This window comes from Nomascus leucogenys, chromosome 23 (assembly GCF_006542625.1).
Source record: "Nomascus leucogenys isolate Asia chromosome 23, Asia_NLE_v1, whole genome shotgun sequence".
NCBI lineage: Eukaryota > Metazoa > Chordata > Mammalia > Primates > Hylobatidae > Nomascus > Nomascus leucogenys.
In genome coordinates this window covers 31,273,248-31,290,405 of record NC_044403.1, presented here as the reverse complement: position 1 = coordinate 31,290,405, position 17,158 = coordinate 31,273,248, and the positions used below count along the sequence as shown (strand labels likewise).

General features: G+C 41.5%; 1 protein-coding gene across 8 annotated transcripts in view; it reads left to right on the top strand.

Moving 5' to 3' along the window:
* The window catches only part of ERC1 (ELKS/RAB6-interacting/CAST family member 1), a 481,383-nt gene that overhangs the window by 420,421 nt on the left and 43,804 nt on the right, over positions 1–17,158 (top strand). For 6 of the 8 annotated variants that reach the window (XM_030804352.1, XM_030804346.1, XM_030804349.1 and 3 more), the window contains one exon: positions 10,257–10,445. In XM_030804352.1, coding sequence (XP_030660212.1) covers positions 10,257–10,445 — 189 coding nt within the window. Of the gene's footprint in view, positions 1–10,256; positions 10,446–17,158 lie in introns of those variants that run through there. The other 2 variants (XM_030804351.1, XM_030804350.1) reach the window with 1 other exon arrangement.

The window sequence follows — 17,158 nt, the reverse complement described above, 5'->3', positions numbered from 1 at the left end:
GCTAAACTAGGAGCCTACCTACTCTTTATTGACTCATGTAGTTACCTGTGCCTCAGTCTAAATGTGTACACCATGTACCCCTTGGAACTTCCTTCTGTGGCCGCTTGCTGGCACTCTGCTGTTCCCCCATGAGTATCAAGTCCATCTGTCAAATGCTAGGGTTTGTTCTTTCTGCCCATTCCATTTCCCACTTCCCAGTGGGGCTGCCCCACTTTGCCACTATCCTTCAGAATTGATCTCCAGTCCCTGCTTAATAATCCTGTGTTTGGAGCAGAGGGAAACAGAGCACGTGGGTCCTTCTTCCAGAGATGGGTGTTATATACACCCAAAGGGTCGTCTGACTGGAGATCCTTAGGCTGATCATGGTCCAGGTTGTTTAATCTTGAAACATCAGCCACCATTTGTAGTATTTCTGGTATTGACCATGCTGAGCCTCTTTTGTCATAGTCAATTGTATATCTTCAAATAATAAAGCTTTGCTTAAGCATCCACAACTATTAATATTGAAGTGGTGATGACCATCAGAGTTTGTGTTGTGCTACGCAGTTTAACGTTTTGAGAGAGAATAATTTAGTGACTGCATGGGAGGTTTTATTCTCAGATAAAGGAAGTTGGTAGAGAAAGCCGTCTTTCTCATGTTTGTTTTTCCCAAATCTTTTTTTCCACCCAAAGCCTGGATTACTCCCAAGGTGAAAGGGGTGATGTCTGGAAATCGTTAATCCATGGGATCTGTTCATGGTATATAAAATTTTCAGAAAGAATTTGCCTTTTAAATATGATTTCCTGATTGACTATAGCAAACATAAATCCAGGAAGTACAACTCTGTCAGAGCAGCCAAGATCCTTATTAGCTTCTCAGATGTATGAGATTTTTTAGTGCGTTTGTGGAGTGGAAGTAAAGATTCTTCCCGTGGGCAGGTCAGAAGGAGAGAGGGGAGGTAGGAGAAGAAAGGAAGAGAATAATAGTACATAGAAACAAACCAAAGCTGCTAGGGTCGGGGGAGGCAGGTATATACCCATGGCTTTCCTGGAATTAGCTGCTGTACCCCTGAAAAACCAGCTTTATTTTAGTTTATAGTACTGAGAGGAAGAAGCTAGGGAGGCACCCTTTTAGTGCCTTGTGTCCTGGTACTGTTTTCATTCTTGAAGTGCTCTTTTATAATATACAGAAACATTTCCTCATCCTCTTGGTGATACAAACTTCTTGTGCCACTATTTTCAGAGAAAACTAGCTATACTAAGCTGAAAATATTGGCTGAGGGCCATTTTGCTCAGATCTCTCCTCCCATCTGGACTTCGTGCCCCCATGCATTCTTAAACACCAAATCACAACCATTTCTCACCTGCTACAGTAAGAAACAGTTTTCTGGCTGTTTCCGATGTTAGCATTAACAGATCAGATTTCTGCATGTGACTTGCCTTTCTTCAACGGAAAGTTACCCATTTCTGATACTTACACACAGCTACAGATATATTTATAGTTTCTCTTGGATTTCGGGTGATAGCTAACACTTCTTGCCTGCCACCTGTGCCCTCTTAGGCCACGTTCTTATTAAGCACTCTGATGAGAAGCCACGTCTATCACAGGCTCCAGACACGCAATGAGAACCTCAGTGGCTATGGCCTATCTGTGAGCACTCGGCGGTAGACTCATATCTGCATAGTCTGTTGTGTTTGGTTTGACACTAGAGTTCAAATAATAAGGTGACTAACTGCAAACTGCCTCTGCCTACTCCTCCAGCCCTTCCATGTACAGACAGATGGACACACACGTACACACACACACACACACACACACACACGCCCTCTTATCCTGACCTTGAAATAGCTACCACTCACAGAAGAGTCTCCTCCAGAGACTGGCCTGTCTTTGGGAGCCTTTGTACAGATAAGCTATCAAATCTCATAGTGACTAGACAATCATACTTGGCTCTCTTTTGTAGTCCTCCTACGGACTGAGAAGGAGCCAGTAAATGTGTTCCTCGTCATGTTAGTTCACATCTTTGTTATGTTGTTTCTTGTTTATTGAGATGCTATCAAGGTCAGGAGGTCCCTTTTGTTTACCCTGGGTAACTTCACTTGCCATTCCCCTCCATTCCCAATGCCATAGGAGAGAAAGGAGAAAATAAAATGTGATTATGAGGTTAACACACTGTTTTGCCCTGTAGGCAATAAGCCTATTGTTGTTTTTCGGATCCATCTATCTAGCAGACATGTGATGATGCCAAAAGGTGCTGTTGTGCTTGACTGCAGCAGTTACAGCACGTGAAGCACCAGGCCTCAGAGGGTCAGAATAGAGTGTGAGTTATCAATTTCAAAGTTTACATGTTCACACAGGCATGCAGGGAGTTAAAAGCCACCATTTTTCCCTGTGACCAACTGCCTGCCTAGCTTTTCCTTTGAAATCCAGCATCAGTCCTTGTTGGGCTGGCCTGCTCCAAAAGTATGACTGTCTCTTCTCCCTCTTTTGCCTCCTGTTTCTTCCACATGCCTAGATTTTTGCCCCTAATGTCTCATTCATAAATCTGTAGTCCTGGAACTGTACTGTACAGTAGGGAAGCCATTCCGATATATATATATATATGCACTTATATTTAACTCTTCCATTTTTCACTAAAACACAATGAGTGATTTGTGTGGGGAGCCAAGCCTCAAGCCAAGAACTGAAGTGAAAGTGTTTTCTCACCTTTGTTAACTCTTAGCAGCAAGAAAGAATTTTGGAACACATTTCTGCTCCTGGAATTTCTGAGTGCAGCAGTAAGTGGCTTTCTGAGTGGCTTTCTTGACTTCTTGATTCTGGTTGTCTCATCGACTTTTCAGCAGCCATGCTTTCAGGGTGTATACTGTATGTACCCTTGATTGCTTGGCTTGTAATAATAGCTTCTGTGCCTCCTAGCAGCATTCTCTTCAGTTTTCACCCCAGTTCTATGTGCTGTCCTCATCTGTATATACATGTTAGCCCACCTGGTGGTGAATAACCTGGTTTTAATGTATCTTACAAGTTTCCAAGTACTAAAGCAAGTGTAGAGATGCCTACAGTCTTGACATCCTTTGTAGCACATGAAGAGATAACATAGATATGCTCAGCCAGAGATGTCCTTCCCTCACGGGTAGGCAAGCCCCTGACAGTCTGTTCCCTATGCATATCCCTTAGATTTTTTTCTGTTCCCTATGCACGTCCCTTAGATTTCTTTTGAGTAGCATTTGTTATAATGCATAAGGTAAAAGCGATTTTAACTGAACGAAGATTGAATAGGCAGAATGCAGTTAGCGGCTCTATAGTTGAGATTTCAAGATTTATTTTATTCTGAATGCTGTTCCGTATCTCCTTACAGCTTTGAGGACATAATGTTTTCTCTTCATACCTGAGTCCAGAAATAAAGGATGTTTTGTTTTGTTTTGTTTGCTAGAGTGGTAATGCATCCTTAAAGAAAAACTGGCAACAGATTTGTGAGCTGTAAAACTAAGAAGAAATGATCATTTGTTATTTTCAAAAGTGATTCTCATGTTTCTTTGCATTTCAAAACCTATAGTCTTTTGTGGTTTTCATAGGCACATTTACACTTTGACAGACCATAAAACCCTTTCAATCTGAAATCTTTGGAGAGAGTTTCTACTTTTAGAACCAGATATTTCTATTAGTAGTGAGATTTCTGATTAACATTTATTCATCTCAGTGACCTAGTGGTGCCTGGACCTGAACTCCTAGTGGCAACTGAATTATATGATTTTGTGAACTCTATTCTTTCACAAAATAGCTGTGTTTAAATAAGAACATAACACATTGCTCCAAACCTTTGTGGCGAGGCTTGAAACACTATCCTTCATTTTCCTGACCCTGAAGTACGTTATTGACTAAGAAAATATCTTAGTTATTGAGGGTAAAGACTTTGAGGCAGAATTAATGAATTTTGTTTTCTTGCATCTTTTACTTTTCAGAGTTTAGCTCTCAGCTGGGGCCTCTGGACGAGAATGCCATTCTAAGATGATAATGTTTATGGAAAGTTAATCTGTTATTCTGGGATTTTCTTAATGTAATCTATGTTGAGGACAGCAGTACAATGACAGTCCAATAAGAAATCAAAACTACCACTAACATTTATGCAGTTAATATATGGACAGTTGAGCCTGCCTCTGAAGACTTCAGCAGGTAAAAAGAACAAAAAGATTTTGTAGCCACTTCAGGGCTCTGAGCTAGCCACAGAAGAATCATAGCAGATATAAAAATAATTTGCCAGGAAGACAATAAGTGATCAATAAATGTTAGCTTTAAAAAAATGGCATCTTTCGGGCTGGGTGCAGTGGCTCACACCTGTAATCCTAGCACTTTGGGAAGCTGAGGCAGGAGGATCACATGAGCCCAGGAGTTAAAGACCAGCCTAGGCAATATTGTGAGACCCTTTCTCTACAATAAATTTTAAAAATTAGCCAGGTATGGTGGTGCATGCCTATAGTCCCAGCTACTTTGGGGGCTAAGATAGGAGAATCGCTGAGGCTTCAGTGAGCTGTGATTGCACCACTGCACTCCAGTCTGGGTGACAAAGCGAGACCTTGTCTCAATTAAAAAAAAAATTATTATAAAAAATGACATCTTTTAAAGGACAAAATATTAGTACCCCTTGAGAAAATACCTTAAGCCCCAAATAATATTCAGTACCTGTTCATCTAGTCTTTATGAGGAGGCTGTGTTGTACCTCTCAAAATGGTTCTTAGAGTAACTATCTGGCACAGAAACAGTAGAGTGGGAAGAGAAAAGCCTATTGGACAGACGTTTCACTCTGCACTTTTCATCCAGGTATTGAAGTCACATGGCCCAAGAAAGTGTGTTTAGATCTCATAGATGAATGAGTTGCAGAAATGGAATGCTGTAGAATCTTCTGTTACTATTAGTATTGAATGATACAGGAACACCTTACCTGTCTTCCTAAAGCCCATTAGTTATCTAACCTCACTTAAGTGGAAACTAGGTTAAAATAAACACCTTTGGAAGATTACTGGTCTTGTCACTATGCCATGAAATGCTGGCCTCTGAAACCTGTTTGAGAATCGAATACATAAACAAATACATTCTTATAAGAAGAAACAAAGCTCTTAGTACTTAACCAAAAATGTCTCATCCCTTTTTATAATTTAAATTTCCTCACCAATTTTGTAAATGTAGCATTGGGGCCATAATGACGTTTTGGCATCATATTTGGTACAAGCAAATATCATGACGAGTTCATTTTTTAACTTCTTTTTTCCTAGTGCAGAAAAGTATATTTAACTATAGTTTATTATAGCTGTACAACCAATTTGGCCTGACCACATATCTGATGATTTTTAGTAGGACCCCTTGCCAATGTATTGAGGTTGTATGTGGAAAAAAGTTATAACTTACGGGTCCTGTAAGGCATTCTCTTTCTACTTGGCAAATGTCCCTCTTCCCTCTTGAGATTAGGCAGTGGCAGTTCTACCTTGTGGGAAACAGTTTCTTTTCTAAGTGGACTGCTCAAATTAGATAGGGAGAAAAGGGAAGAGATAAGGGCATTTCCCACATGATTGACATGGTTCATGTGTTCCTTGAGGCTTAAGTAGTTTTTTTTACGGATAGATCTGGGGACTATACTAGTTGGGCAGTTTCATATGGTTTCACAAAGTAAGCTCCATAGTTTTGTTTTTAAGACATTTCCCTTTGACGGGGGAAGAAAGAATAGACACTGTAGTCATTGCATGGAATGAGGTTTTTTTTTTGTTTTGGAGTAGGGGTTTGTATTTTTATTGATATATTTGTACATATTTTGTATATGTGGTATTTTGATGCCTCTATACAATGTAAATGATCAAATCAGAGTAATCCATCACTTCAAACATTTATCTTTTCTTTATAAAATGAGTTTTTATCCTGGATAAACAATTTAGAATTTCATAAAGTTTTCTTTCTTCTTTCTTTCTCTTTTTTTTTTTTTTTTTTTTTTTTTTTTGAGATAGAGTCTTGCTCTGTCATCCAGGCTGGAGTGCAGTGGTGCTATCGCGGCTCACTGCAAGCTCTGCCTCCTGGGTTCACGCCATTCTCCTGCCTTAGCCTCCCAAGTAGCTGGGACTACAGGCGCCTGCCACCACGCCTGGCTAATTTTTTTTTTGTATTTTTAGTAGAGATGGGATTTCACCATGTTAGCCAGGATGGTCTTGATCTCCTGACCTTGTGATCTGCCCTCCTCGGCCTCCCAAAGTGCTGTGATTACAGGTGTGAGCCACCGTGCCTGGCCTTTTTTTTTTTTTTTTTTAATAGAGACAGAGTCTTGCTATGTTGCTCAGGCTGGTCTCAAACTCCTGGCCTTAAGCAATCCCCCTGCCTCAGCCTTATTTTTTTTCTTTTTTTGTGATGGAGTCTCACTCTATCACCCAGGCTGGAGTGCAGTGGTGTGATCTCGGCTCACTGCAACCTCCGCCTCCCAGGTTCAAGCAATTCTTATGCCTCAGCCTACTGAGTAGCTGAGACTACAGGTGCGTGCCACCACACCCAGCTACTTTTCATATTTTTAGTAGAGACAAGGTTTCACCATGTTGGCCAGACTGCTCTTGAGCTCCTGACCCCAAGTGATCCACCCACCTTGGCCTCCCAGAGTGCTGGAATTACAGGCATGAGCCACCACACCTGACCTCAGCCTTATTTTTTAAGTTTCCAATTGGACTCTGAAATTTTTCAGAGTACCAAATGCCATCATGTTTATTTAATCAATTAGCCATCAGCATAAAATGCATTTAAATCGGTTTGAAATTTTTTTTTTTTTTTTGAGACAGATCTCGCTGCAGTGCCCAGCCTGGAGTGCAATGGTGCGATCTCGGCTCACTGCAACCTCCCTTTTTCAGGTTTAAGCAATTCTCCTGCCCCAGCCTCCCAAGTAGCTGGGATTACAGGCATACGCCACCATGCCTGGCTGATTTTTGTGTTTTTTTAGTAGAGTTGGGGTTTCACCATATTGGCCAGGCTGGTCTCAAACTCCTGACCTCAAGTGATCTACCTGCCTCAGCCTCCCAAAGTGCTGGGATTACGGGCATGAGCCACCGTACCCGGCTGAAATTTATTTTTTATTAACTATAAGGACCTAAAAAGTCAGCATCTGCAGTCATAGTAGTAGTAGGAGTGAGCTAATAATACATACTTTTTTAAATTCCGTTTTACTGTAAGGAATTTGACCTTCTCAATATGATCATTTATCACATTGTCCCCCTTCTTCGTGGTCATACTTTTTTCTGCCAGTTTGTCAGTCAAAAGTAATTACCTAAGACAATCAGCTCTTTCAGCCTTTGCAGCCCAGATGTGGCATTTGTGATGGCAGCTCTATACCCACAAACATGCGCACGTGCACTAAGAGAATGGGAATAAATCGCACAAATCCAGTGAAAATCCCTAAAGTGATTTTTTAAAATCAATGTATTCGCGAAAGAAGATAGAGAAAACCAAGCTTTTAAAAAATGAGGAATGAAATAGGGATATGTTACTTGGCATCATGGGAGTGTAGTAATAGAACCATGATTAGACAGTTTCGTCATTGGCGCACAAAGTGTATTTGCATTTAAAGTAATTTTACCTTTAAAGACGGCACTTGGAATCCTTTTTAAATTTTCCACAATGAGTGCACTTTTTGTTGTTGTTGTTGTTGTTGTTTTGAGACAGAGTCTCACTCTGTCGCCCAGGCTGGAGTGCAGTGGTGCGATCTCTGCTCGCTGCAGCCTCCGCTTCCCGGGTTCAAGCGATTCTCCGGCCTCAGCCTCCCAAGTAGCTGGGATTACAGGCGCCTGCCACCACGCCCAGCTAGTTTTTGTATTTTTAGTAGAGACAAGGTTTCACCGTGTTGGCCAAGCTGCTCTCGAAATCCTGACCTCAAGTCATCTGCCCACCTTGGCCTCCCAAAGTGCTGGGTTTACAGGCGTGATCCACCATGCCCGACCACAAGTATACAAGCATGCCCAGAAATAAAATGCAATATTTTTGAAAAGCTGATATTGTTTGCAAAAGACTGTCCAGCTCCCCCACTCTAAATTCTCTACTTGTTTGAAACACTGTCTTCCTTCTGTGACTGGCTGTGTTGACATGCCTGTCATAGGTAGGAAATTCCAGCACAGAACTGGTACCGTAAACCTGCTGATTAGGAGTCTCTTACAGAGCCCAGGAGCCTTCCACAGCAGCACTTTGGTGTTTATCGTTTATCCTTAGAGACAGAGAATTTTAAAAACAAAAGTAATGCTAAATTGATTAATCTTCTCTGGTTTGTCTAGCCAGGCTCCAGCTTCTGTGTTATATACTGTATAGGCCTAAACTGAACTCTGATCTTTTTAGTAAGCTAAAGATTGTTTTAGCCACTAAGCTCTTGCTCTTTATTCTCGTTTAATTATTTCCTGGAAATAGTATTAGAAACAAAGGAAATGTGCTGTATTTATTATGCAGCCATGAAAAACATAGTTTCAGTCATATATAATGTAGTGAACAGTACTCATCATATAATGTTACATAGATAAACAGCGTAGCAAGCAAAATGTGAGGTATGATACTGTTAGAAGCTGATTTATATAAATTTATTAAAAGACTTGGCAGGAAAATTACCAAAATGTTACAAATGCTTACTATTTTTTTTTTTTTTTTTTTCTGAGAAGGAGTCTCGCTCTGTCGCCCAGGCTGGAGTGCAGTGGCGCGATCTCGGCTCACTGCAAGCTCCGCCTCCCGGGTTCACGCCGTTCTCCTGCCTCTGCCTCCCGAATAGCTGGGACTACAGGCGCCCACCACCACGCCCGGCTAATTTTTTGTATTTTTAGTGGAGACGGGGTTTCACCATGTTAGCCAGGATGGTCTCAATCTCCTGATGTCATGATCTGCCCTCCTCGGCCTCCCAAAGTGCTGGGATTACAGGCGTGAGCCACCGCGCCCGGCCAAATGATTACTTCTCGATGGAAGTGTATGCAAAAGTCTTACTTCCTTTACATTTTTCTTTTTCCCCCAAATTTTTTGGAGTAAAATATATATTGTTTTCATAATAAAAACATAAAACTTTATTTGCTTAAAAAACTCTTGTTTAAAAAGAAATAAAGGAAGGTGGCAGGAGCAGTCCGCTGAGGGTTCCGAGGAGGAATCAGTGTTCCTGTGGTACAGGCCTTGCTTCTGTCGACTTGAAAATTATTGAGCCCCCAGTTCATCAGTTAGGCCAGAGGTGTCCTGTTCATGAAAATTGCCAGGCTGGTGACATGCAACAGGTGCAGACCTCTGCTGTGTGAGCCCTGGGAACACACTGAGAACTGCCAGCGTTTTGGCAGTGCTTCGCAGTGCTCACAGCTTCTGTGTGTCAAGCAGGTGCTGCTCTAATGCTTCAGTGTTCTGTGATGTGAGGTCTGGCCCCACTGTCTTCCTCAACACTCCAGGCTTTGACTGACTACCAAATACCTGGCCAGACTATTGTCACGAGAGCTGTCAAATAAAATCCTGGGGCAGGAGTCATCGGTCATTTAATGTGCTTCCAGAAGGAATCAAAGGAGTAGCTGTTCAAGCAGGGGAAAGGAGTGAGAAAAGAAAAAACGTAGAGCAAGTCTGTTACTTAAGAAAAACACAGAACCCATGTTACAGCTAAGAATTTCAGAGTCCTTGGCTGTGAGTCAGGTGTTTGGTGTTATATAGGGATTTATCAGTCACTGTTTCAGAAGAACATCGGATAACCTCTGTGAAATAAATGAGGGGAGCATAAGCCAGGATGAGACAGAATTCGTAATGAGTTCCCTCATCACATCTCTTGGCCAAGAAAAACATTCACTTTCTCCAGAGACAGAATTTTTCTTCCATTCCAGGAGGCGGAAGAACACTTGAAGTATATGTAGTCCAGGCTTTCAGATGAGCAGTTTCACTAGCAGTTTTTTGTAATCTACTCATAAATAAGTGAAAAGAGAAATTGTGAGGTAACTGGAGTCTTTCTGTATCAGGAATAGCATCTCTGTAAAAACAAGCTAGTCCTGTGCTTAATCCCTGCCTCGATACAGAGCTATCCGTCTGGTGTGGATATATTAAGCCAGCATTCTCTTCCTGTCTCCCAGAAGGGCAGCTGGGTGTGACAGTGTAAATGTGTGACAGTATGTGAAAATGTTTCTGTAATCCTGAAGATTTCAGTAGTGATTAGAAGAGCTTTAGTCTGGTCAGTTTTCTTTACTTGGAAAGCATAAAGAATATTTGAACCTCTCATTTCAGACTGACCTTGACTTTCCTCATTTTATTTTTTATTTTTTTGCCTTAGATCATCCAGCCCCTCTTAGAACTTGACCAAAATAGAAGTAAATTAAAGTTGTACATTGGACACCTGACAGCCCTCTGCCATGACCGAGACCCCCTGATCCTCCGTGGACTCACTCCACCAGCTTCCTATAACTTGGACGATGACCAGGCGGCTTGGGAGAATGAGCTGCAGAAGATGACCCGGGTGCAGGTGAGTCTCTCACTCACACTTTGAAAAGAGCCTGTGAAAATCCAGTTGCTATGTAGGTTGATGCAGTGGGAGCTACCTTGGGGAATTCCATGTTTAGATTCAAGATTTAGGGGTGGGGAGGGGTTTCCAGATACCATTTTTAAACTGATTTTTAATTGATTTTTTACTGTTTTATTTTATTTTATTTTATTTTTGAGATGGAGTCTTGCTCTGTCACCAGGCTGGAGTGCAGTGGCACGATCTCGGTTCACTGCAACCTCCGCTTCCCAGGTTCAAGCAATTCTCCTGCCTCAGCCTCCCGAGTAGCTGGGACTACAGGCGCCTGCCACCACGCCTGGCTAATTTTTCTATTTTTAGTAGAGACGGGGTTTCACCATGTTGGTCAGGCTGGTCTCGATCTTGTGACCTCGTGATCCACCCACCTCAACCTTCCCAAAGTGTTGGGATTACAGGCATGAGCTACCGTGCCCGGCCTACTGTTTTATTTTTTAAATTCACCAATTAAAAATGTATGTTTCTCACGTACAACATGTAATTTTGAAATGTGTATACGTCGTGGAATGGCTAAATAGAGCTAATTAACACATACGTTCCTTCACATACTTTCCATTTTTGTGCGTGTGGTGAAAACACTTTAAAATCTACTCTCAGCAATACATTGTTATTCAGTATAGTCAGCATGTTGTACGCTAGATCCTTTTTTTTTTTTTTTTTTTTTTTTTTTTTTTTTTTTTTTTTGAGATGGAGTGTTGCTCTGTTGCTCAGGCTGGAGTGCAATGGTACGATCTCAGCTCACTGCAACTTCTGCCTCCTGGGTTCAAGCCATTCTCCTGCCTCAGTCTTCTGGGTAGCTGGGACTACAGGCATGTGCCAACACGCCTGCCTAGTTTTTTGTATTTTTAGTAGAGATGGGGTTTCACCATGCTGGCGAGGCTGGTCTCAAACTCCTGACCTCAAGTGATCCGCCCACTTCGGCCTCCCAAGGTGCTGGGATTACAGGCGTGATTCACCGCGCCTGGCCAATTGTACACTAGATCTCTTGAACTTAATCCTCCTGTCTAATTGATATTTTATAACCTTCAGCAACATCTTTCCAGCCCCTGGTAACCACCATTTTCCTCTTAGATTCAAGACTTGGCAATGAATAGTCTTGAACAGATATTTGGAATTACCTTTTGAAGGTAGTATGATTCTTGCCTCAGTGTAACTTACTCAAGTATCCAAAAGGGCTGATTTATAAGGGAGAAGGCTAAGGACGATCTGTTAACATTGCCATAGGTTATTCCATGAAGTGGTAGCCGCTGAAGGAAAGTCTGATGTCTTAAATCCCATGTCTTAGACCATTCAGGTTGCTAAAACAAAGTAACACAGACAGGGTGGCTTATAAACAGCAGACATTTATTGCTCTCAGTTCTGGAGGCTGGAAGTCCCAGATCAGGGCCCCAGCATGGCGGGTATCTGGTTCTTCTTGTCCTGTTGTATACTGCTGACCTCATGACCTAACACCTCCCAAAGGCCCACCTGCTAATACCATCACGTTGGGGGTTGGGATTTCACCATATGAATTGAGGGGAGGAGGGTAAACATTCCATCTGTAGTACTCCCTATACTACATTTTCTGTTTACTGTCACCTGTAGAAATCCAGTGATTCTCTTTTCTACATGTTGTGATTTTTAATGCAGTAAAAGACAGGGTAAGGCTAGCCTGGAGACAAAAAATCAGGAATAAAAGAAACAGAAGACAGGATGAGAATAGGGATAGAGTACAGACGTGGAAAGTGAAGAAAAGAAAAAGTAAATAAACATTGAGACATAAAAAAAGAGAAAAGTAGGTCAGTTTTTGAAATATTAACTTAAAGCTCCTTTTGCTCCTAGTTTACTCGTGGAAGTCAGTGATTTCTTACCCCACATAGACTCAATCCTACAAACAGAAGGCTAAAGAAATGCACAGGTGTTGTAAACTTACTAAAACTCTTCATCAGAACTTTGAAGCTATGCACTATTTCTAGCTAAATACTTTCTGTTTGTTAAATATTGTTTGTTTACTCGTGTGTGAAGGTAAATTGTATTTAATACAGAACTTCCTGTGGTGTGATATTAAAGATGACAGTGAAAACCCACAAGTCAAGAAATGCAAACTGGTGAGGCTTAGAGCTGTACTTCCTTTCCCATGATGTGGATATTGCCTAGTAGTACACAGACATATTTCACAGCCTAACTAGTTATCCATCATTTATTTGATGTGTAAGGATAAGGCCTACTTCTCAAATTTAGCATGTTGCCATAGGAATTTTAATTTCTTTCTTTCTTGAAAGAGGAAAAAAATTTAATGAACAGTATTAAATTCAGCAAGGTGCTGTGGCTCACACCTGTAGTCCCAGCTACTCAGGAGGCTGAGGCAGGAGGATTGCTTGAGCCCAGGAGTTCAAGGTTACAGTGAGCTATGATTGTGCCACCGTGCTCCAGCCTGGGTGGTGACAAAGTGAGACCCTATCTCTAAAGTGAAAAAAAAAAAGGAAAGAAAGAAAAGGGCAGTATTAAATTCAATTCCTAATAGCTCTTTTTGATATTGATAACCATATAGTAAAACTGTAATGGAAATAAATACATACATAATTACAGTGCAACCAAAAGCCCATTGGAAACAAGGCACATGGCTATTCATTTTAGAGACTTTTGCTTCAGAATTTTGCAGAAAAACAATGCTTCTTAAAAGCGGTGCTACTGGGCACAGCGGCTCACACCTGTAATCCCAGCATTTTGGGAGGCTGAGGTGGGAGAATCTCTTGAGCCCAGGAGTTCAAAACCAGCCTGGGCAACATAGCGAGACCTCATCTTTACAAATAATTAAAATTATCCAGACATGGTGTCACACGCCTGTAGTCCCAGCTGCTCAGGTAGTTAAGGTGGGAGGATGGCTTGAGCCCGGGCAGTCGTGGCTGCAATGAGCTGAGATCATGCCACTGTGCTCCAGCCTGGGTGGCAGAGCGAGACCCCATCTCAAAAACAAACAAACAACAACAACAACAAAAAACCCAATGCTTATTAATGTATTAAAGTTTAACTGGCACTAAATTATTCCTTTGTAAAACAGTTTGTCTTTGTTTTGTTGTTGTTTTTGTTTTGGAGACACAGTCTCGCTCTGTCACCCACGCTGGAGTGCAGTGGCGCGATCTCAGCTCACTGCAACCTCCACCTCTCAGGTTCAAGCAATTCTTGTGCCTCAGCCTCCCGAATAGCTGGAACTACAGGCATGCGCCACCGTGCCCAGCTAATTTTTTGTATTTTAGTAGAGATGGGGTTTCACCATGTTGCCCAGTCTGGTCTTGAACTCCTGAGCTCAGGCAAACCGCCTGCCTTGGCCTCCCAAAGTGCTAGGATTACAGGAATGAGTGGCCATGCCTGCCTAGCTTGTCTTTGAAATGGAAAAGATACTTTTGCTCAGTCCTGTATTTTCAATATGCCTAGATGGACTTGACTTAATCTTACCAAGGGGAAAAAAAAATCTTCAGGGTGATACCAAGATAGAAAATTTCAAACGAAGGATTTTTCAGCAAGTTTTGAGTGAATGAAACCTGATTAGTAGACTCCCCATTGCAGATTGTTACAGTCAAGCTACGGCGCTCATCAAAGCAACTGTACTCGCACACATGAATTCTGTTAATACGGTCATGTTTCCATTTAACTGAGAATGTACTTCAGTTACTGAAGTTACTGTTTGAGGTGTGTGAAATTGTATTCTCCCCAGTAGTCCCTGCGAAACGAGAGACCTGGGTCATCTACAGAGGAATACAATAACTAACAACCCCTGCTATAAGCTTCTTCATAGCTTCTAAAGATTGGTGGAGAAACCAACCCATTTCCTGCTTCCTTACCCCAAGTAAGAATTTAAGGAAGTAATGCAGGCTAACAATACAAAATGACTTGCCTGTGAAAGTATTGTGATCAGAGTTTGACTTCAGCTTTGAAGGCCAAGAAACAGAAGATGTGAGTCACTGCCAAATATGCATATTGGTTTATTTTGTGTGTGTGTTTTGTTTACAGTTTTGTAGTTTTGTTTTTGTGATGCAGAGCCTTCTGCTCCTGACATTGGCATTTTTCACCTCATATCTCCAATGCGTTTCACTGCCACCATGCTCCCACCAACACCACCCCCATGGCGACAGGACAAGAACTTTGTCTGTCTTTTTCAGTGCTAGGGCAGTGCAGAAGGGAAATGTAGGGTCAGAGCCTCTACACAGTCCCCACTGGGGCACTGCCTAGTGGAGCTCTGAGAAGAGGGCCACCGTCCTCCAGACCCCAGAGCAGTAGATCCACCGCTGGTTTGCACCGTGCACGGGGAAAAGCTGTAGGCACTCAGTGTCAGCCCATGCAAGCAGCTGAGAGGGGGCTGTGCCCTGCAGAGCCGCAGGGGCAGAGCTGCCCGTGGCCCTGAGAGCCCACCTCTTGCATTAGCGTAACCTGGATGTGAGACATGGAGTTAAAGATCATTTTGGAACTTTAGGTTTAATGACTACCCTATTGGATTTCAGACTTGCCTGGGGCCTGTAGCCTCTTCGTTTTGGCCAGTTTCTCCCATTTGGAATAGGTGTATTTACCCAATGCCTGTACCCTCATTGTATCTAGGAAGTAACTAACTTGCTTTTGATTTTACAGGCTCATAGGCGGAAGGGACTTGCCTCGCCTCATATCAGACTTTGGACTTGGACTTTTGGGTTAATGCTGGAATGAGCTAAGACTTTGGGAGACTGTTGGGAAGGCATGATTGTGTTTTGAAATGTGAGGACATGAGATTTGGGAGGGGCCAGGGGCAAAATGATATGGTTTGGCTGTGTCCCCACCCAAATCTCATCTTAAATTGTAGTCCCATAACCCCCACGTGTCATGGGAAGCACCCAGTGGGAGGTAATTGAATCATGGCGGTTGTTACCCACCATGCTGTTCTCATGATAGTGAGTGGCTTCTCTTGAGATTTGATGGATTTATAAGGGTCTTTTCTGCCTTTGCCTGGCACTTCTGTCTCCTGCCACCATGATTGCAAGTTTCCTGAGGCCTCCCCAGCCATGCAGAAGTGTGAGTCAATTAAACCTCTTTAATAATTACCCAGTCTCAGGTATTTCTTCATAGCAGCGTGAGAACGGGCTGACGCACTGTGTCTTTCTATTTAAGGTGGATTTCTTGTAGAGAACATATATCAAGTCAGTAACTGTCTTCTGATTGCAGTGTTTAGAATATTTGCACCTGATGTAATTATTGACGTAGTAAAGTTAAACCTATCATCTTTATATTTATTTATTTCATCTACTTTTTTCCTCTGTTTTTGTTTTCTTTTAAAGTAATTTTTTTTGTTATTTTATTTCCACTAGTGGCTTAAAGCTCAACTCCCCACCCCTTTTAAGTGATTACTCTGGTTTACAGTGTACAGTTTTTAGCTTATCATAGTCAAATTTTGAAAATATACCACTTCAGGTATAGTATCGGAATCTGCCAATAGTATACTTCTATTTCCTTTTCTCAAACTTTATGCTGTCATTGGCATACATTTTATTCCTCCATATATTATAAATCCCATAGTACATTGTTACTGTTTTTGCTTTAAATCAGTTCTTTTTTTTTCTATCGTTTTATTGTGGTAAAACATACACAGCATAAATTTTACCATCTTAAAAATTTTTACACATACAGTTCAATGTTATATTCATAATGTAAACTATCAACACCATCCATCTCTGTAGCTCTTTTCATCTTGCAAAACTGAAATTCCATACCTGTTAAACAATAACTCCCCTTTCTCCCTTGCCCCACTGTTCCATCTGCCTTCTGATTTTACTACTATAAGGATTTCACATAAATGGAATCATGCAGGATTTGTCGTTTTGTGACGGACTTACTTCATTTAGCAAGGTTCATCTGTGTTGTACCTTGTTTAAGGAAATTCTTGTGTCAGAATTTCCTTCCTTTTTAAGGCTACTGTTTTATATACCACATTTTCCTTATTCATTCCTCCCTTGATGAACACTTGGGTTGCTTCCACATTTTAGCTATCATGAATAATGCTGCCATGAACATGGGTGTGTAAATATCTCTTCGAGACCGTGCTTTCCGTTCTTCTGGTATAAATTCAAAAGAGAAATTGCCGGACTATGTGTTAATCCTGTTTTCAATTTTTTGAGGAACCACCATACTGTTTTCCACAGCAGCTGCACCAATTTACATTCCCACCAGCAGTACACAAGGGTTCCAGTTTCTCCATATCCTGGCCAACACTTGCCAGCAGTACACAAGGGTTCCAGTTTCTCCATATCCTGGCCAACACTTGTTATTTTGTACTCTTTGGTGTGTTTTTTAAATAGTAGCCACCCTAGTGGGTGTAAGGTGGCATGACATAGTTTTGATTTGCATTTCCGTAATGATTCATGATGTTGAGCATCTCTTCATGTGCTTATTGGCCATTTGTATTTTTTCTTTGGAGAAATATCTATTCAAGTTCTCAGCCTATTTTTAAACCAGGTTTTCTGTTGTTGTTGTTACTGAGTTTTAGAAGTTCTCTACATATTTAGATAGTTATCCCTAATCAGATATATGATTTGCAAATATTTTCTCCCATTCTGTGGTTACCTTCTTACTGTTACTGTGTTAATAGTGTCTTTTGATGCACAATTTTTTTTATTTTCGTGAAGTCCCATTTGCCTATTTTAATCATTTATATTTTA